This window comes from Dendrobates tinctorius, unplaced genomic scaffold (genome assembly GCF_039654945.1).
Source record: "Dendrobates tinctorius isolate UK_male_01 unplaced genomic scaffold, ASM3965494v1 ptg000008l, whole genome shotgun sequence".
Taxonomy (NCBI): Eukaryota; Metazoa; Chordata; class Amphibia; order Anura; family Dendrobatidae; genus Dendrobates; species Dendrobates tinctorius.
Genome location: NW_027361676.1, coordinates 40,765,479 through 40,786,568, shown reverse-complemented (window position 1 = coordinate 40,786,568; position 21,090 = coordinate 40,765,479). Strand labels below are relative to the sequence as shown.

General features: G+C 42.6%; 1 protein-coding gene across 1 annotated transcript in view; it reads right to left on the bottom strand.

Moving 5' to 3' along the window:
• The window catches only part of PALLD (palladin, cytoskeletal associated protein), a 260,746-nt gene that overhangs the window by 237,864 nt on the left and 1,792 nt on the right, over nucleotides 1-21,090 (bottom strand). The window contains exons 2-6 of the mRNA XM_073577130.1: nucleotides 16,483-16,549; nucleotides 12,307-12,412; nucleotides 11,897-11,974; nucleotides 8,687-8,828; nucleotides 428-451 (exon numbers count right to left, since the gene is read on the bottom strand). Of these exons, the coding sequence (XP_073433231.1) occupies nucleotides 428-451; nucleotides 8,687-8,828; nucleotides 11,897-11,974; nucleotides 12,307-12,412; nucleotides 16,483-16,490 (358 nt within the window). The 5' untranslated portion in view covers nucleotides 16,491-16,549. The remainder of the gene's footprint in view (nucleotides 1-427; nucleotides 452-8,686; nucleotides 8,829-11,896; nucleotides 11,975-12,306; nucleotides 12,413-16,482; nucleotides 16,550-21,090) is intronic.

Below are 21,090 nucleotides of genomic sequence, written 5' to 3'. Positions count from 1 at the left end.
AATGATTCACAAATCTGCAATCACATAGACTGATTGCAGACTTTCAGCAGATTTCTAATGTCTAGGTTATAGTCCCCTTATCCTATAAGCATGCAGACAAGTAAATGTCCTAATAACGTAGGATACAGCTATGTATAAAATAATATAAATCTATAAATGTACAAGGTGGAACTTCATCTTTCAGCAGTTTGTACGTTCTCTGTTTATAGGGGCTTACTCTAAGGTCCTCCAGTTGATTTTCTTTCTATGAAATTAGCCCCTGTGCGTATCAGATATTGAATTTACATTATGAGCCCTATTAGGGATGGGGAATTGATGTGAACCATGGCAATCTTTATACAGCAAAGACAATTAAGTTGGAACTGTGTAAGCAACAGGATTAGTAAATGATGCAAAATATTGTAAAGTGATCCTAATATTCACTTACCTGGTTCAGATGCGCAGCGTGGTTCTGTAGGATGGAAATAAAAAATAAATGATGTTTTATTAGTTACAGAAGAACCTATGATTCTAAACAGTGATGAAATGTTGTGACTTTGTTACAATACAATTGCTCATGTTACTTTTCTACCCAGTTAATTCTTCTGTTTTCTATTAGGTCTATGATATAATGTGATTATAAACTGACTAGTTGAATCCTTGTAAGCTCTATGTAGACACAGGAGGTCAATTTTCCCTGCAGGAGTCAACAGTGCAAAGTTAAGTGCAAAGGCGATTAAGAAGAGGTGGAGTTTGCCAGGGACTTTATGTTAGGCGTCGGATTCCTGCAGCTACACAACAGGAATACAGAGCCTCACATGCTGCTCTGCAGCAAGTCATTCCTGAGGCTAAGTTCCTCTGCCGCTCCACTGAGCATGCTCACGAGACGATTTCCCATTTGAGGTCGGGAGTCACGTGCTCAGGTCCTTCTCCAGATCTGATTGGTCCATCTCGTAGATCTGGAAGGTCCCGGCAGCCCATGGCTATAAAAGGCCCGCATGGCCGCTCGGCCATGCGCTAGTATAGACTCTTCTTGCTAGATGTGTGAATGGTGATGGATGTATGATTCTGGTGACTGACTTAAGATTCCCCTCCCTCTGATATTACGCATGTGGATAGGGAACTATAGAAACAGTCAGCGCCAGTCCGTGGCAAGCCATAGGCCACTGTGCACACTGCACCTCTACTCTAGCGTCCGGTGGTGTCTTGTCTCTCACGGCACTATCGCATAGCGGCTGTGTCTGCCGCCGCACTGCATTCAGCAGCACTTACCGGCGTCCGCAGTAGCGACGCCGCACGCACGATAGGTCTAGACGGACACCGTCCCCTGTCTTGGACCCGTGTCCTGTGACCTGATACCGTGCGTGCAATTTCGCTGAGACCTGTGAGTCTAACAGGCTCGGTGTTTATGTTTATGTTACAGCGCCTCTGTGAGTTAACAGAGTCCGCTCTGCGCTAGTGTTGAGCATTCCGATACCGCAAGTATCGGGTATCGGCCGATACTTGCTGTATCGGAATTCCGATACCGACTTCCGATATTTTTTCAATATCGGAATTCGGCATCGGAATCGGAAGTTCAAAGTTGATTGACAGACTGACGTCATCATGATGCGCGGTGTGTGCGCATCATGATGCGCCGTCATTTCGGGCCTTCCGGGGGTCTCTGCCGGCCTGCCGGGGGGCTGTGCCGGCCTGCCGGGGGGCTGTGTGGACTGCCCGGGGTCTGTACCGGCCTGCCGGGGGGCTGTGCCGGCCTGCCGGTGGTCTGTGCACCCTGTGGGGGTCTGTACCGGCCTGCCGGGGGGCTGTGCCGGCCTGCCGGTGGTCTGTGCACCCTGTGGGGGTCTGTACCGGCCTGCCGGGGGGCTGTGCCGGCCTGCCGGTGGTCTGTGCACCCTGTGGGGTACCCTGTAGTATGTATGTAGCATGCATGTAGTATATATGTAGTATGTATGTAGCATGTAGTATGTAGCATGCATGTAGTATATATGTAGTATGTATGTAGTATGTATGTAGCATGCATGTAGTATATATGTAGTATGTATGTAGCATGTAGTATGTATGTAGCATGCATGTAGTATGTATGTAGCATGCATGTAGTATGTATATGGTATGTATGTAGCATGTAGTATGTATGTAGCATGCATGTAGTATATATGTGTTATGTATGTGGTATGTATGTAGCATGCATGTAGCATGCATGTAGTATGTATGTAGTATGTATGTAGTATATATGTAGTATGTATGTAGCATGTAGTATGTATGTAGCATGCATGTAGTATATATGTAGTATGTATGTAGCATGTAGTATGTATGTAGCATGCATGTAGTATATATGTAGTATGTAGCATGTAGTATGTATGTAGCATGCATGTAGTATATATGTGTTATGTATGTAGCATGTAGCATGCATGTAGCATGCATGTAGTATGTATGTAGTATATATGTGGTATGTATGTAGCATGCAGTATGTATGTAGCATGCATGTAGTATATATGTAGTTTTGCTTTTGGTTTTCTCTGTGTAAAGGTCATGTGTTCATATGCAATTACATTTTGCATGCACATTAATTTACTTTTTCTGCTCAGACCCAGTTTCCCATGCATGTAGCATGCAGTATGTATGTAGCATGCATGTAGTATATATGTAGTATGTATGTGGTATGTATGTAGCATGTAGTATGTATGTAGCATGCATGTAGTATGTATGTAGCATGCATGTAGTATATATGTAGTATGTATGTAGCATGTAGTATGTAGCATGCATGTAGTATATATGTAGTATGTATGTAGTATGTATGTAGCATGCATGTAGTATATATGTAGTATGTATGTAGCATGTAGTATGTATGTAGCATGCATGTAGTATGTATGTAGCATGCATGTAGTATGTATATGGTATGTATGTAGCATGTAGTATGTATGTAGCATGCATGTAGTATATATGTGTTATGTATGTGGTATGTATGTAGCATGCATGTAGCATGCATGTAGTATGTATGTAGTATGTATGTAGTATATATGTAGTATGTATGTAGCATGTAGTATGTATGTAGCATGGGAATTTCCCACGCAGCAATGGCATAAAGTGAGACTAGGGACTTTTTTTTTTTAAGTGGCGGAGGAATACAGTGCGGAAGGATACCTACCTTCCGTCATTGGATTCCTGCAGCCCGTAGAGAACGGCAGCATCATCTGATGCTGCCGTTCTCTACCCAAGATCGTCGTGGGACACACTCGTGGACTGCTTCGGATCGTGGGTGAGTATTTTTGTGGTTTGTTATGTTAATATTTATTCCGGAAAAGACAATGGCTTCGGGGAACAATGTGACAAGTATTGGTAAGTATGTTACTCTATGTTATATGTACTGTATGTCTATGTATGTATTGTATGAATGTATTGTATGTATGTAGTATATATGTGGTATGTATGTAGCATGTAGTATGTATGTAGTATGTATGTAGCATGCATGTAGCATGTAGTATGTATGTAGCATGCATGTAGTATATATGTAGTATGTATGTAGCATGCATGTAGTATATATGTAGCATGTATGTAGTATGTATGTGGTATGTATGTAGCATGTAGTATGTATGTAGCATGCATGTAGTATATATGTAGCATGTATGTAGTATGTATGTGGTATGTATGTAGCATGTAGTATGTATGTAGCATGCATGTAGTATATATGTAGTATGTATGTAGCATGTAGTATGTATGTAGTATGTATGTGGTATGTATGTGGTATGTATGTGGCATGTAGTATGTATGTAGCATGCATGTAGTATGTATGTAGCATGCATGTAGTATGTATGTAGTATGTAGCATGTATGTAGTATGTATGTAGTATGTAGCATGCATGTAGTATGTATGTAGCATGCATGTAGTATATATGTAGTATGTAGTATGTATGTAGTATGTATGTGGTATGTATGTAGCATGTAGTATGTATGTAGCATGCATGTAGTATGTATGTAGCATGCATGTAGTATGTATGTAGTATGTATGTAGTATGTATGTAGCATGCAGTATGTATGTAGCATGTATGTAGTATGTATGTAGTATATATGTAGTATGTATGTAGTATATATGTAGTATGTATGTAGCATGTAGTATGTATGTAGCATGCATGTAGTATGTATGTAGCATGTATGTAGTATGTATGTAGTATATATGTAGTATGTATGTAGCATGTAGTATGTATGTAGCATGCATGTAGTATGTATGTAGTATTTTTTTTTTTTTTTTTTTTAACATTTAACACATTAGCCGGATGATGGGACTACTACTGTCCCATCATTGGCTAATGTGTCAATCACTGTCATGGTAGCAGGCATCGCCCGATGGGACTTGTAGTCCCATCGGACGATGCTTGCACAGACCCCCGGACATCAGCACAGCCCCCCGGCAGGCCGGCACAGCCCCCCGGCAGGCCGGCACAGCCCCCCGGAGCCTGCACAGCCCCCCGGCAGGCCGGCACAGCCCCCCGGCAGGCCGGCACAGCCCCCCGGAGCCGGCACAGCCCCCCGGCAGGCCGGCACAGCCCCCCGGCAGGCCGGCACAGCCCCCCGGAGCCTGCACAGACCACCGGCAGGCCGGCACAGACCACCGGAGCCTGCACAGACCCCCTGGCAGGCCGGCACAGCCCCCCGAAAGGCCCGTACAGACCCCAGAGAGGCTGTACAAGGGCAGGAAAGGGTTTTTCCTATTCCGATACCGGAAGTCCCATAGACTTGAATAGGACTTCCGGTATCGGAATCGGCGATACCGATACTTTTTTTAAAGATCGGCCGATACCATCCGATACGATACTTTGAAGTATCGGACGGTATCGCTCAACTCTACTCTGCGCACATCGGGTGACGTTGAACCCGTGCTCATTATACCGCCATATAGCACGTCAGCCATTAATTTGCAGCAGTGTTAACACCTTCTGCACGGTGGACCCCGAGCGGCGAGCACACTTTTTTATTTATTTAGTGCGTTCCGCCGTTCCTAACACTTTAATTATGTTATGTCATAGAACTAATGGAAAAGAGAAGAATTATCTGGGTAGAAAGGCAAAATGAGCAATTGTAAGTACACAGTGCTATATAAATGATGACTGCAATATATTAAGTGGACAAAAACTGATGGGAGTTCTTTAATGAACATGACAAGTTAAATGTTCAGGTACACTTTTCTGTATCAGGATGACTTGCAGCATCGTGGTACGTGCGCCATAGTAAGAAACGCTACATCTGTGCCATTTCTATTATTCCCTACCAATAGTTACTGGGGAGAAGCTTTGCAGTTAGCAGGTGGAGGCCATATATAGAAGGGGACACATCCAGTGGCATATCTAATACAAACAGAGAATATACTCATAAAGCGTGTCTATAATAACAAACGGTTAACTACTTTCCTGTCTGCTTGTAAGAGACCTGTAATACAATGTGTAACCTCCCAACCTCTCCAGGAGTAAAAAGATTAGAGAGGAGAACAATGAGAACTTGACGAGTTTGTTCCTCCAGAATACTTATACAGGATAATAATGTGTGAATAGAAATGATATATGAAGTCCCTGGAGACGAAGAGAGCTGGGCACTTTCCTGTTTCAGAAGCAAACATACAATTCGAAAAAGGTTGCAGAGAAACTTCATAGCCTACAAACAAATAATCATCTAGAAATAAAACGTGAAAGAAAAAAAAAAAACTACAAGTTACCTAAAGGGTTAGTCCAATCTCTGCCTTTAAAGACCAAGATGGGAATAACCGCTTCTAGGTCCTGGTCACCTGAGGTTGGTTTAAGAAAACAGCTTAACTGTGCCGTTAGAGTAATTCCCATAGAAATTAATGGAAGTTATGAAAAAAGCACAGCCAACTGTTGGCATAACTCCCAAGTTGCAGAAACAGCATATTATTATTATTTATTTATATAGCGCCATTTATTCCATGGTTCTATACATGAGAAGGGGGGTTACATACAAAGTTATAGATATTGTTAACAGTAAACAAATTTACAATAACAGACTGGTACAGAGGGGAGGGGACCCTGTCCTTGCGGACTTACATTCTAGGGGATAGTGGGGAAGGTCGGGGGTGCAGCAGCTCTATTGGTGATGAGGCGGCAGCTCAGGCGGTGGTGAGGCGGCAGAACGGTGATTGCAGGCTGTAAGCTTTCCTGAAAAGATGGGTTTTCAGGTTCCGTTTGAAGGATCCGAGGGTGGTGGATAATCGGACGTGTTGAGGTATGGCATTCCAGAGGATAGGGGATATTCGATAGAAATCTTGGAGGCGGTTGTGTGAGGAACGAATAAGTATCGAGGAGAGTGGGAGGTCTTGGGAGGATCGAAGATTACGTGAGGGAATATATTGGGAGATTAGTTCAGAGATATAGGGAGGGGAAAGGTTGTGTATGGCTTTGTAGGTCAGTGTTAATAGTTTGAACTGGATTAGTTTGGGAATTGGGAGCCAATGGAGGGATTTGCAGAGGGGAGAGACAGGGGAGTAGCGAGGAGAGAGGTGGATTAATCGGGCAGCAGAACTGAGGACAGACTGGAGTGGTGCAAGAGAGTTAGCAGGGAGGCCACAGAGGAGAGTGTTGCAGTAGTCAAGGCGGGAGATGATGAGGGCATGTACAAGAGTTTTAGTAGATTGAGGACTGAGGAAGGGACGGATTCTGGAAATATTTTTGAGTTGGAGGCAACAGGAGGTGGCAAGAGATTGGACGTGGACAGGGAGTCGAGAGTTATTCCGAGGCAGCGAATTTCAGGTGCGGGAGAGAGCGTGATGCCGTTTACCATAATAGATAGATCGGGTAGGGAAGATACGTGAGATGGAGGAAAGATAATGAATTCAGTTTTGTCTACATTGAGTTTTAGGAAGCGAGAGGTGAAAAAGGAGGATATGGCTGATAGACACTCTGGGATTCTGGACAGCAGAGAGGTGACATCTGGGCCAGAGAGGTAGATCTGAGTGTCATCTGCATACAGGTGGTACTGGAGGCCATGGGACTTTATGAGTTGTCCTAGGCCAAGAGTAAAGATGGAAAAAAGTAGGGGCCCCAGGACAGAGCCTTGGGGGACTCCAACAGAGTGGGGGCGAGATGAGGAGGTAGTGTGGGAGTGGGAAACGCTGAAAGTGCAGTCAGAAAGGTATGAGGAAATCCAGGATAGGGCAAGGTCTTTGATACCAAGGGAAGAAAGATTCTGTAGCAGTAGGCAGTGGTCAACTGTGTCAAAGGCAGAGGACAGGTCAAGAAGGAGGAGGATAGAGAACTGTCTGTTAGCCTCGGCTGTGAGTAAGTCATTAGTAATTTTGGTCAGGGAAGTTTCAGTGGAGTGGTGGGGGTGGAAGCCAGATTGTAGGATGTCAAGGAGGAAGTTAGATGAGAGGTGGGAGGAAAGTTGAGCATGGACATGCTGTTCAAGGAGTATGGAAGCAAACGGGAGCAGTGATATCGGGCGATAGTTGGGCATAGCAGTTGGGTCAAGGTTTGATTTTTTGAGGATGGGTGTTATGGTGGCATGTTTGAAGGCAGAGGGGAAGGTACCAGAAGTTAGGGATAGGTTGAAGAGATGGGTTAGGGCTGGAATGATCATGTTAGTGAGGTTGTTTGTAGGGGTGTCAGAGAGTGCGGCACAACTGCACTTGGCTGTTTTTTCTAACCTTGCCTCTGGTGGTCGGCACCTGGAAGCACTTATTCCCTTCTCTGCCATGAAAAACAGATATAGTAATAATAATAGTAATGTACTGGTTTCATGAAATTAATGTTTTTTGTAACGTACATTCCATGTGATACCGATTGGGCAGGGCTCAGTTCCTGGGACCATCCATTAGCACATATTTAGGTACCAGCTATCCATTCAGTGAGGAGCACACAGTAGGCATCATTCTCCATCAAAATAATGGGAATTATGGTGACTGTCGAGTGCTCTTTGTTGTTAAATAGTCTCTACTTTCAGACCAGTTAATTTTATTATATAATAATGGACAATCTGCCTATCACTCGACCAATTATGTTGTTTCACCCCTGTCGAATCACAAATGAAGGAGCCAGTAACTACATGTACTTAGTAGATGCCAAGGAGAGAGAGCAGTTCCGACTTTCATCTCCTGCTGTACTATCGGTTAAACTACACACAGGCAGAACAAAGAGACATGTTTTCAGTTCAGGACAGGCAAGTGACTGATCAATTGCAGGTGCAATGCATGTTTTAATGGAGGGGATGGAAGTACCAGTACATATGATGCTGTCAGAGTGTTATTAAAAAGCAGCTACGCACTCAAAAAGATTTAGAAAGTTACAGACCATGAGAATTAGGATAGTTCCATTAGGACTGCGCATTTACTCTGATTTTGTATGAATGGACAGGTATACATCTTCCTGTAGGAATGCTCAAAATTAATGTTAACACAGTGAAGATTTATTTTATTAAATATACAAGTTACACTTACAATCGGATAGTCCTGTTGAGTTATTTTTCAATGTTTTGCAATCTTGGCTAGCTTGAAATTTCTTTTCATAGCAATATTACTAGGACAGGAATTTAAGTTTTGGGGGAAATGGGCCAAATGCATAGTATATAATTGTGTACTACTACTGCCAATCAGTTCCATAGACTCTAGGGTAATCATGCATGTACTCCACATTTTGGTATTATGTATCTTAGGTACATTTGTGTTGTTTTATTACGTTAGTTATTTAAATCTGCATTAGCCTTACTTTTCTGTAGTATCCTGAAGTCAGGAGAGTCCTGGATTTCTGTCCCTTGTCTAAACCATTTGACATTAGCAGGAGGTGTGCCCTTTACCCTGCACTCCAGGACCACAACTTGACCTTCAGATGCTGTCAGACTATGGAGCTCCTGAGAAAAAGATCATATGTCAAACAAGGCAATGTGGTGTCCTTACTTTCCTGAACAGCTTCAGGGTCTGCTCCGTCCGTGGAGTCAGAGGTCAAACTTCTCACAATAATGCAGTATTATGTAGGTCGTTTTCTGTAGCCTTTTTGAATGAATCAGGAGAGGAAGAAAAAGCACATGAAGGTTCTAAACTCAAGCGTGTCCATAAATCAAGGACTATGTTACACTATATAGTGAGAAAGGTATGAAAGTTACGTGATCTACATGCTATTATACGTGAAGGATACCGCCTCCAACAGCCAGACAATTAATGAGGCAACTCGCTTCCTAATAGAAAGGGTGAAAGAGAACTTTTCCAGAAAATTAAGAGCACATGTTCTCATTTAGCTTAAAGTCACACTACAGATAAAGGGAATCGGTCAGCAGGATTTATTCCCACCCCCTTTCCCCAAACTATGTGAGTATGTAGCTCTTACAAAGACAAGCCCAGGAATACCTTTACATTGTCAATCCGTTCGTCTGTTACTGAGAAATCAGTGTTTGAATTGATAAGCAAACAAGGTTAAAGCACTATGGTAGATCTGAAGCCTCTGTCACTTCAGCTCTATTCCCCATCCAACGCCGCCTCTTCCTGCTTGCTCCAAGTCGCTCAGTATACAGATGGTCAATCAAGAAGGAAGAGGTGGAGCTGGGTGGGGGACAGACCTGGAGTGACAAATGCTTCAGATCTGCAGTAGCTCTTTAGCTTCATTTGCATATTAATTCAAACCTTGATTACTCGGTAATGGAGGAACAGGCTGGCCATTTAAAGGTATTGCTAGATGCTTTTGAAAGAGATGCATATCAGAAGTTTGGTGAGAGGAATTGTGCTGGCCGATCCCTTTAATTTTATCTACTGGTATGAATTATGACAAAAGCTGCACGAGTTCAGTTGCGGCTGCCAATGAAGGCGTTACACATGTGATGGTTCAAAATATACAAGCATTCCTCCCCAAATAAATCACCTTTACGGCAATAATAAAAGTAGTTATTGTAATAATCCAGCAAAAAGTTTTATGGTCTAATAAGACCTGAATACCAAGCAGCATGCCTTGCACAAATGTGGCACTGGACGGCCTCCGGGTAGCGCTGTGCATGTCGTCAGGGCAAGCGGTGTCAGTGTTATGCTCTAGAAATGCTTCTCAGCAACAGGATCTGACCGTCTTATTAGGCCTGATGATGCACGTCACAGACAAGAATTGGACGAGAACCTTCCAAACACTGCCAAAATCCTCAATCAGGACAGGAAATTTTCTTTCATCAAGCAAATGAGTCAAAGCATGCTGCGAGAGTAATGCTGATGTACAGCAAAACAAAGACAATGCTTGTCCTTGAGAGTCCTGACCTTAATTTGCTCAAAAACTGGTGTCAAGATTATTTCAATTACCATAAACCATTTTACTATTTGGATTCTATGTCATATAAAGTTCTATAATTGGTGGGAAAGAAGGGGGGCTTGAGGATATACAATCAACTTGCATTTATACTCTCACATTACATTTTCATTAGATTTTACTGCTTTTCCTGTTGATCTTCAGGGTAACCAGCGATTCCTGTATAGAGTTTTGTCCTTCTATCCTTACAAGTATAATATAATAACAGCAATCTAAATACATGTATTTTATGGAAAGTTTTCTACTGTATGGAAAGTTACATAACAAAACTTGACTATGCAGACCAGGTGCAGATGCAGGTAAATCAGCACATCGAAAGATCCTGATTATTATTGTCCTGTGTTTCTTTTGCATTTTTTTTTGCACTGCCCCACTTCACTTTTCTCTATTACGATCTATAGCATTGCCTCGCAAACTATGAGACAAGCTTTTCTGGCAGTGATAGGGGACAGAGCCTGATAGGGAAGACTATATGTTGATCCTTCCAGATGCAGAAGATAATTCTCCTATGGTGGCAAACGTTGCTGAATTTAATTTTTCACAAACGTGTGACTTTTTGTGATTTTGCATTGCTTTTATGACTTGAAATTTTGGTTTCAATTAGGCACTGTTAGACAGACAAATAGGTCAAAGTCAGAAATATCAATTGCAACTCTGAATTTGGTGGAGGCAATGAGCATGGAGGTAGGGGTGACGTAAAACTGGAGAAACAGCTCTGGCAAGAAGAGTTTTCACTAAAGATGTGCCAATGTGAAACATTGGTGACACTTTGGTCAATTTGACAAAAAACAGCAATGTAACCACTAGCAAATCTGACATTGTCTACTTAAGATAAATTCCACCTTCTAGTTTACAATTGTGCTCAAAAGTTTACATACCCTGGCAGAATTTTTGCTTTCTTGGCCTTTTCTCAGAGAATATAAATGATAACACCAAAACTTTTTCTCCACTCATGGTTAGTGGTTGGGTGAAGCCATTTATTGTCAAACTATTGTGTTTTCTCTTTTTAAAATCATAATGACATATTGAAATAACGTCATGGTTAAACATACAGTATATTCTCTGAGCTCCAGTTATTCTACTTTAATTCACGTCAAGAAATCAGGTTTGTTCTTGTAGATAGTTATGAGGATTTATCTACATAATTAAAAAGGAAACATTAAAAAAAAAAAAAAAACTCTTGTATTACTGGGGTTGGAAAATCTAACCATACCCAATGATGTATGCGGCTTATTATTTGCCGTTACTCACACACTACATGGAGATTTCACTGTGGAAGTGGGATGTAAATCATTAGATGATGTTTGAGCACTTGCACATTCTACAAATGGGACGACGTCTTACTGGATTATTTACTATGATGTACAACAGCGCTTCATAAATAAGTCATATGGACAATAATCAGCCACTGATACAGAAGCGTGGTTAGGCTGAAAATACCTTTATGTAGAAAACTATACATTCAGCAGTTTACAAAATATAGACTGAGACCATTAGGAAATGTTACAGAAGCCAGCGGACCCCAGGAGCCAATTTTGCAATTGCCATATCGGCAAATGTATCATCCAACAAAAAGCAAAGCAACAAAAGGCAAAGCAGATAAATATAGAAGACCAACAGTAAAGTATAAATCCATACCTTAGTAAAGGACGGAGGAGAGAATGTCTGGTAACCGGACCCGTCCTGTCGATACAAATAAGAAGTAGGGCTCTGGACCTGGGAGAGAATGTGAAAGGATTAGTAGCTCTGTATAGATTGTATAGTCCAGGACAATGTATTATAAATAGTGGTGACTGAGCGTGCTTGGATAAGGTGTTATCAGAGCATGCTCATGCACTAACCTAGTGACTTTGGAGTGCTGTGTTCGAGTTGCCGTGGATGCATGTCTCATGAATGTTCAACAGCAGCAAGACATGTAAGGATTGCCTATTTGCAATATTCTATTGGCACACAAGTATGAATGGATAACGCCTTATCCGAGCACACTCGCTCATCACTAATAATAAACCAAAGCAATCAGTATGAATTATTATGTGTAAGTTACTTACTTGTTGACCAGGAATAGATATCGGTTGCATAATAGCTGTGGTTATCCCACATTTTGGTGATGATGGTCCTATGGTAAGTGAAACAGAAGTGGTCTTCTTTTGAGCCCTGGGAGAATGAAGCAGACATATGTTTGCAAAACTGGAATTATAATATATTGGTATCACGTGGGCAGGAGCTACAAGAGCTGCAGATCACAAAAACACTACAGATTAAAGCAGCCTAGTAGAGGAAATCTTTCAGTGGGATCAAGAGCTTTTTCAAACGAAATGTGATTTTACCAGTCTGACGTGTAATGGCCACTCTCTGTTATCCTGATCACACTGCAGAGCTGTGTGTGATTATACCTGACACATCTGCAGGCTCCTCTCAGCCTCAGCTTCCAGCTCACAGGCAGACAGGGTTGCAATACATCAGAGCTGTGAGAGCTGCAGCAAATGTGTTTGTCAGAAGGCAAAGTTCAGTTCCACTGTTCTGTATCAGTTACATAACTCTCGTTGGCAGTGGTATAACTAGAGTCCTATGGGCCCCAGTCCAAACTTTGGACCTGCTACTCCATCCCCCCACCCCTGAATGTTTCAAATGTTGGGCCCTAGTAGTGGTCTAAATTCAGTAAGGACATGTGTTGCTTTTCTTCCTCTTTTATGTAGTAATGTTTCCCATCCTGGGCTCCATCCTGGTACTCATGTCCAGCATCCTGGTACACATGTCCCCTGTTCTGCTGCTATTCTTTAACGCATAAAATAAATTCCATACATCTTTCCCTGTTCCCACGCATCATGATGTCTTCTTCTGTAGCCAGCAGTTGACTTCAGCGTGCAAGCAGTTGACCGCGCATGACATCACGCCATGCACTGCACATGCATTTCAGCTGAATGTGTGATCTCGGATGCATATACAGCTGAAGTAGGCATTGACGTCGGTGGACCCTCCTCCTGCACGGGCCGGATACGGCCGCACCCTTTGTTACCGTGATCGTTACTACCCTGGAGGCAGATTTTCATGCAGATCAGTGTCCGGCCCAAATATATTAACAGGTCATTTGCGTATTAAGAAAACGTGGATTTCTTTTAAATAAAAACATCGGATAACAGATATGGGAGGAGACACAGTTTAGATATCAGAAAAAAACTTTTTGACAGTTAAGGTGATCAATGAGGTGGTGAGTTCTCTTTCCATGGAAGTCTTAAAACAGAGGCTGGACAGACATCTGTCTGGGATGATTTAGTGAATCCTGCTTTGAGCAGGGGATTGGACCAGATGACCCAGGAGGTCCCTTCCAACTCTACCATTCTATGATTCTACAGTATTATTCTATATCAAGGTATCATTTTACTCAGTTTCCTATGACCTACATGTCCATGTAGACGGCTTAGGAGGACTAATAATACTGACAAATTCCCTTTAACCCCTTTTCGACGTCAGGCGTAATAGTACGCCGACGTCAGACTCCCTCCCTTTGATGTAGGCTCCAACGCTGAGCCCAGATCTTTCCCGGGACATGTCAGCTGTTTTGAACAGCTGCCATGTGCCTGGAACAGCCGCAGGTGGAATCCCGATCCACCCGTGGTTATTAACTAGATAAATGCCATTATCAAACGCCGACAGCGGCATTTAACTCGCGTTTCCGGCCACGTGATCGCGGGTCACCGGTTCTTTGACATGACAGCCAGAGGTCTCCTGGAGACCTCTATGGTTGTCAGTGCCGGCTTGCTGTGACCGCCATACGGTGGTCGGTGCTCATAGCAAGTGAGTAATTCTGCTATATAGAGGCAATCTGATCATTGCCGGCATGTAGCAGAGGCGATGGGGTTATGGCAGCTTCTAGTCTCCTGATCACTAAACGGCGTAGTGAGAAAAAAAAGTTAAAACGCTGCGACATTGCATTGAAATGCAATAACGGGCGATCAAAAGATCGTATTTGCTCCAAAATGGTATCAATAAAAATGTCAGCTCAGCACACAAAAAATAAGCCATCAGCCAACCCGAGATCAAGATAAATGGAGACACTACGGGTATCGGAAATCACATTTTTTTTAACAAAGTTTGGAATTTTTTTTCAGCACTTAGATAAAAAAGAGCCTAGATATGTTTGGTGTCTATGAACTCGTATTTAGCTGTAGAATCATAATGGATGGTCACTTAGTGAACCTAGTAAAAAAGCCAAACAAAAAAAAATAAGTATGGGATTGCACTTTTTGTTGCAATTCACCGCTCTTGGAATTTTTTTCCCGTTTTCTAGTACATGACATGGTAAAGCCAATTGTGTCATTCAAAAGTCCAACTCGTCCTGCAATAAACAAGCCCTCATACTGCCATATTGATGGAAAGATAAAAAAAAGTTATGACTCTGGGAGGAAGGGGAGCAAAAAATGAAACCTCAAAACCCAAAAAAGCTCCGGTCATGAAGGGATTAAAAAGATCCATTCCCTCCTAACTTTTTATCGAAGGGAGGTTTAGTAAATGCAAAGTTTGGAGGGGGTACTTCTTTAATGATGCAGTATTGTTTTGCAGATGAATGGGTGAAGTCCAGCAACATGATAGTCAAAGAAATTTATAATTATGAGGGAAACCTGAATATTGGACAACTAAGTCATTGACCCAACTATAATGTGGTGTGTCAGCTTTGAAATCTCTATGAAAGTAAGGTCAAGGCCATGTAGGGGACCTTGCTCTAAGAGCTCAAAATATCCACTGGATAATGTAGAAGAAAATATTTTGCTTGTTCAAATGCAAATTAAATCATGATGAATCGGGCCACAATGTCAACTGAAACATGTCATTTCCAACAACACAAATGCATTTATGATACACTATATAATTTTATGATTTAATAGTGAACCCTGTCCTGAAGGAGCTTCACTACCTTAGTGTGACTTCACATTACAACACAAGTAATAAATGTGTGAAATGTGTGCAGCACGTATGTATTTTATCACCTCCTCATTCACCGAGGGCCGCACATGGGCATTCCTGAAAATGGATTCTCTATCCACATTCTCACACTGAGAAGAGACCTCCGTAAATGACAGGCTGGTGATTAATCTTCTGACAGGAACACGGCCGCTCCTGCTTGGCATCCACTATTGAAGTTTCCGAATAGGTCTGACTGTAGACACCTGAATCATCACTGCTCTGCGTCTGATATTTACTAGGTCATAAGACTCTCTCCATTGAGAGACAGACTGCCCCGGGCTGGAAGAAAGTTGGTCACACCTGAGTCTGAATGTTAGTCTATTCAGAGTATGCTCATGGCAGGATGTTTAACTATTTTAATGCCAGAGACCTACTGTAGGTGACAAATATTTAGTGTGGGCCATATAAAAGCAGCTATAGTTTATTAGTTTGATAAACTTTGCCCTTAAGGGGGTATCGTCAAGTCTGGAGGTTATCCCCTCTCATTAGGACAGAGAACAACAACTTCCCCCATCGCTGGGTGTCCAACTGTTAGGACCCCCACCAGTCCCAAGCACTGGGGCTCTATAGAGCCCAGCGTGAAAGGAGCTGGGGTCGATCATGTTCAGTGTTCGTCCAGTCTTTCTAAATGGGACAGCCAAAAATAGCCAATCGTTGGTCTTCGGCACTTCCATAAGAATGACTGCAGCTGCACTGTACATGATCGACCTCAGCGCCATTCTTTGGATCAGGTTCTTTGGTGCTTCGATTCTTGGGACTGGTAGGATTCCAGAAGTTGGACCCCCAACTATTGGAAAGTTGTCATCTATTCTACCCATAACAGAAAAGTTCCAGACTTGATACCCTTTGATGGCAAATTTATGCTTGTATACCTGTGCCATCAACTCCCAATTTTGAAAAAAATGGATCTGTCAGATTGATATGCTGCCTTAAGTAAAAGCAGCATATCACAGCTATAACATATTTTATGCTGTTGGGATACTAGGAGAGGACACCTAGTTTGTTGTATGTATTAGGGGTGCACTTTGCATACCCATACATCGCTCACAGCAGAGATGTACAAACCGCTGTGTGCATGAATACATAGAAGCATGCCAATCACTGCAGATGGGGATTGGGGAGCGTTCCCATCATAAATACACCAGACTCATTACTACTGTATTCTTTCAGCAGTAAACAGTAACATGTTGTATGACGTACTGGCAAAAACTGAAAAAATTATCAAATTGATTTTTTTCATTATAGACAAACAGTACACTCACTGCGGCATTGTTGCTGGTTTTGACTTGAAAGAAAAGATTTCACTTTCTGAGTCTGAAGAACTGGCCCCTAAAAGGAGAGCAGAAACCTTTATCAGTAAATGAAATATAATACACATAAAATGTAAGTATGGTATATGAGAATTAGAAGTTATAAATGTAAGTAACTTTTTGAAATTTATATGTTTATTTGTTTTACATTTTAGGAGCTTTAATTCCCTGCAGATCAGTGGGGTCCGGTTCATGAGATCTTCACAGACTGCTCAAAAGACCACTCAGAAGTATACGGCTCAAGAGGTAAAAGTGCAGAGCTCCCTCACAGGGCAAAGTATGAATTTGAGAGAAAGTCAATATTAGGCGTCGGGTTCCTGCCTCTGCACAGGAGGAATCCCGAGCCTTGCCTTCTGCGGACGCCCATTCAGTCCCGACCACAGAGGAGGCTGCTCAGCAAAGGCATCGATCCCGACGTCTTAGTCAGGCTAGTGCTGTCAGGTTGGTTGCTGTTGCCACTTTGGGTTCAGCTTTAGCAATCCGCACTAGTCAGCAGCGAGCAGCTCCGGAGTCTAAGTCATTTTTGCATTGGAGGTCGGAGGTCACATGCTCAGGTCCTCAAGCAGCTCGGATTGGACTTTCAGGAAGGTCCCGGAAGGATGCTGCCATAAAAGGCTTGCATGGCCACTCGGCCATGCGCTAATATAGACTCATATGGTCAGAGGTATGTGTGATGATGGATGCATGAGACTGGTGACTGACTCCTTATGACTCCCTCCCTCTGGTTGTTCTTGTTACAGGGTTTAGGGTATAGAGTCAGACAGCGCATATAAGTGGCATTGTCTAGCGCCACTGTGCTATCCAGTCACAGCACCTCACTCAGCACCATTGTGTGCCATTCAGTCCTAGGCACATTAGTACCGCATCTAGCAGCTGCATCCGCCAGTGCGGCACCGTGCGTAAGTCTAGCGCTTTCCTCCCTACTCTGGGTGGTTAGTGGTGTTCGTCAGAGTGGTGCAGTGGGCACTCGGTGCACTACAGTATGTTTCATATACCCTCTTGCTGGCACCGCAGCTGCGGCGCCGAGTGCTGGTGGTCTAGAGGGACTCTTTCCTCTGTCTCTGGGGTGGAGTCCTGTGACCTTGTACTAGTGCTCACCCTGCCGAGCCCTGTGAGGTTAACAGGCTCCGGCGTTTGTTTCAGCGGCTCTGTGCAGCAACAGAGTTCACTCTTGTACACAATGGGTCAGCGATTATCCCGCTGGTGTTCAGTCCGTACAATGCAATATAGTGTTCGCAATTACCGAGCAGCAGTTTACCATCTCGGCACGATGGACTCCGGGTTGCGATCGCACTTTCTCATAATATAATAAGCTTTCACCAAAGCTTTTATGCCAGAGACTGTTGCCAGTCTAAATCAGTTGCACTGAAATGGTCGGAGCCGGGATGGGGAGTGACTGCGACCACCTGTCAAAATCATCAAGAGTGCTGGTGTTCTGTATGCTACTCCAGTCACTGCTGTTACTCGCAGCGCACAGAGGCACAGGTCACTCCAGTCATTGGCGTGTGCCTTTTAATGAATTTGGTGCCTTCTGCTCCAGCAAGACTGGCATAGTGCCAGCGTCCGCTTCACAAGTCTTGATGAATCGGCTCATATGACTTTGCATTAGATCTCATTGCGACTATCTATTGAATCCATACTCCTCTTTGCGTGCACACTCAGGCATGAGCTCAGTGCGCTTCTGTGGAGTCATTTGAGTGATCGATAAGGGTCTCGAAATCCTCAATGATCTTGGGGAATTAAAGAGCTTAAAAAATATTAAAACATTTTCAAAAGTTTACTTAATCTTTAAGGCACATTCAGAGTAAACATTTTGCTGTTGTATGGATACAGTAAATCAACCCGCCAACCCACTGAGGCCTCATTCACACATCTGTGTTGAATTCATGTGTTCTATCAATTTTTTTCACGGATAGAACATACACCCATTATAATCTACAGCGCTATTCATATCTCCATGTTTTTCACGGATCGTGCTCACAGAGACATGTCCTTTTTTTTCCGGTGTCACTGATGAAATGGGCCAATTACAGTCTGGGTTCATGAAAAACAAGCACGGATGGCATCAGTGTATAATCCGAGTGCTGGCTGTGTTTGACATTGCAAAGGACTGTAGAAGCTTTGCAATTTCTTTATCCATCCGTGAAAAACACTGGTGACACATTGATGGGGAAAACGGACACATGGATCATACACAAAGCATATTTACCACAGAATCTGTGTGGCCTTTTTACGATCTTCTTACCAGTGGATAAAGGAGTTTCCCAAAATACTAAGCTATCCTGATTGTGGGGTGTCCAACCTCACTATGGGTTACATAGTGATCCTGAAAATAGGGTCCAGCAAAGCCCTGTCTGGATGAAGCAGAGGTCAAGTATGTGTGCAGTCCACTGCATTCACTTTCTATAGGGCCGCTGGAAATAGGGCTACCAATAAAGGACAAACACTATGTCCAAGGAATGGAAGGGGAATACATGCTCGACCTTCGCTCCATTCAGTCAGGGCTCTGCAGAACCTCGCTGTTTTATTAGTAGAGGATTATCACAGGAGGACTAGTAAACCTGCAGCCATGTTTATGAGCTTTATATAACCCCGCACGTACCACTGATGTGTACACTGTGCATAGACAGAAAGCTATCAATTAGTGATGTGGGTGGGATTATACAGACCTCAGCATTCAGAGAATTGCTAGATCTGCAGCATATGAAAAATAGGGTCTCAGCTCCTACATCATTGTGCTCTCAGAAGGGGTAGCAAAAACCTAGTGATAGATTCCCTTTAATAGATAACATGGAAATAGCGTGCCTTATTTGGAACCCCAGAGACCCATTATGTAATGTCATAAAGCTATCATACATGTCTATAGTTGTGGTAACCTATGTGATGTTTTCCTTCCAGTTTAACAGGTGAACATACTTTAAATTCAGAAATCTTTTGGCCTCCTGGTAGAAGAGCGCAGTATGGTGGGAGCACGATGACAATTTTACAATCAACTGAGCTGATAGGACACATAATTGACAGAAGAGTGGACAGGAGAGGACACAGACAGAAGAGCAAAAGCAATATCTGGGGCCCTTTGTAGTACAATAACTCATCATAATGCCATCTGCTTTGGAGGTAGAAGTGGGCCCTTCACCTCTTGGGTCCCTGTGCGTCTGCCCGAGATTAGTACTAAACCATTGTCTGTTTCTAAGGGCAACCATCACTATGTAGATGAACGGACAACATAAAATAGTCGAAAAAGCTTTCAAGTAGTTTGATCATTTTCCATTTCAAGATTCCAGCTCTTGTAGTGTGAACTAAGCAGTGTTATGCATCTTGCATAACATTGCATTGTGCTAACGTCGCCAAATCAGCGCCTCGTCAGACCTCTAATGATGATCCCTTCTAATAACGCAGTCATGAGAAACATATTGTTAACAAGCCGGGTTCCAGGAATTTGTAGGTATTTTACATAGGTAGGTAATTACTAAAGTTAGAAAGGACACACAGGTTCATTTTGTTCACCTCTTTCTTTAGTTCATTCCCATTGTTGGTATAATTGCGGTAAACAATGGAGAGTTACAGGTTTTTTTAGTAAATCAAGATATTGCTACTGCAAAAGTAACAACCAATGTTGCAATGGATGGAGTTCTCAATATTGTATGAAAAAGAATAAGTGTTGTAATTCTCAGCACTCCTAATATATAAGCTTTAGTAAATACTTGTCTTACATGTGAAAACATTCATTAAGTCTGCATTGTTCTGTTCCTCCTGGCTGCAATTTCCCCTTGTTAAAGATTACTTTTGCTATACCCTCTGGCACTGACCGCACAGGTCCAGATTGTGCTGGGACAACCCAAATTGGTAACGTCTTGTTGTTGTCAATGTATTCATAAATGTCTTGGAGTAATAACAGAGGAACGCCTCCGGTGCGGTTATTTCATGGAGCGTTCGATTATATAATGGACATGTCCGAGAGTTGATAGGTCCTCTTTACAAGGCTATGTAATACCAGACACAACCTCTAAGTAAGTGTGATACTGTATAGCAGACCCTTTTCCTCATTTCAAACAACCTTCTTTAAATATGGGGCTAAATCTGCTTTATCACATTCATTTCCATTTTTGCATCATCAAAAAACAGGTCTCTTTGCTCTCATGTTTTGCATCTTAAGTAAATTGTCAGGACATTGTTTTTTTCCAATGACGCTTAGCAATAGGTCAGCTAAAACTGTACGTATGAAAAACATCAAAAACTGATCGAGAACAAGTTTCTTGTTTTTTTTCATCCATTTTTTGACAGATGCCCCTAGACTTGAGTGGCCGGTTTTGGAGATGGGGGTAGAACATAAATGGAACAAACACATGGATCCATTAAAAAAACCAGACAAACATAAAAAACCCTGAGTTTTTAAACCATACTGCACACGGATGAGAAAAAAGGATGTGAAAGCATCTTTGGGCTACTGTCACACTAGGCATTTTTGCTGTTTTTTTGTTCTGCAGCAAAACCTGATCATTTGGCAGGAAAAAAGTTGCGGAAAAACTAGGGTTTTGCTATGTTTTTTGCTATGGTTCT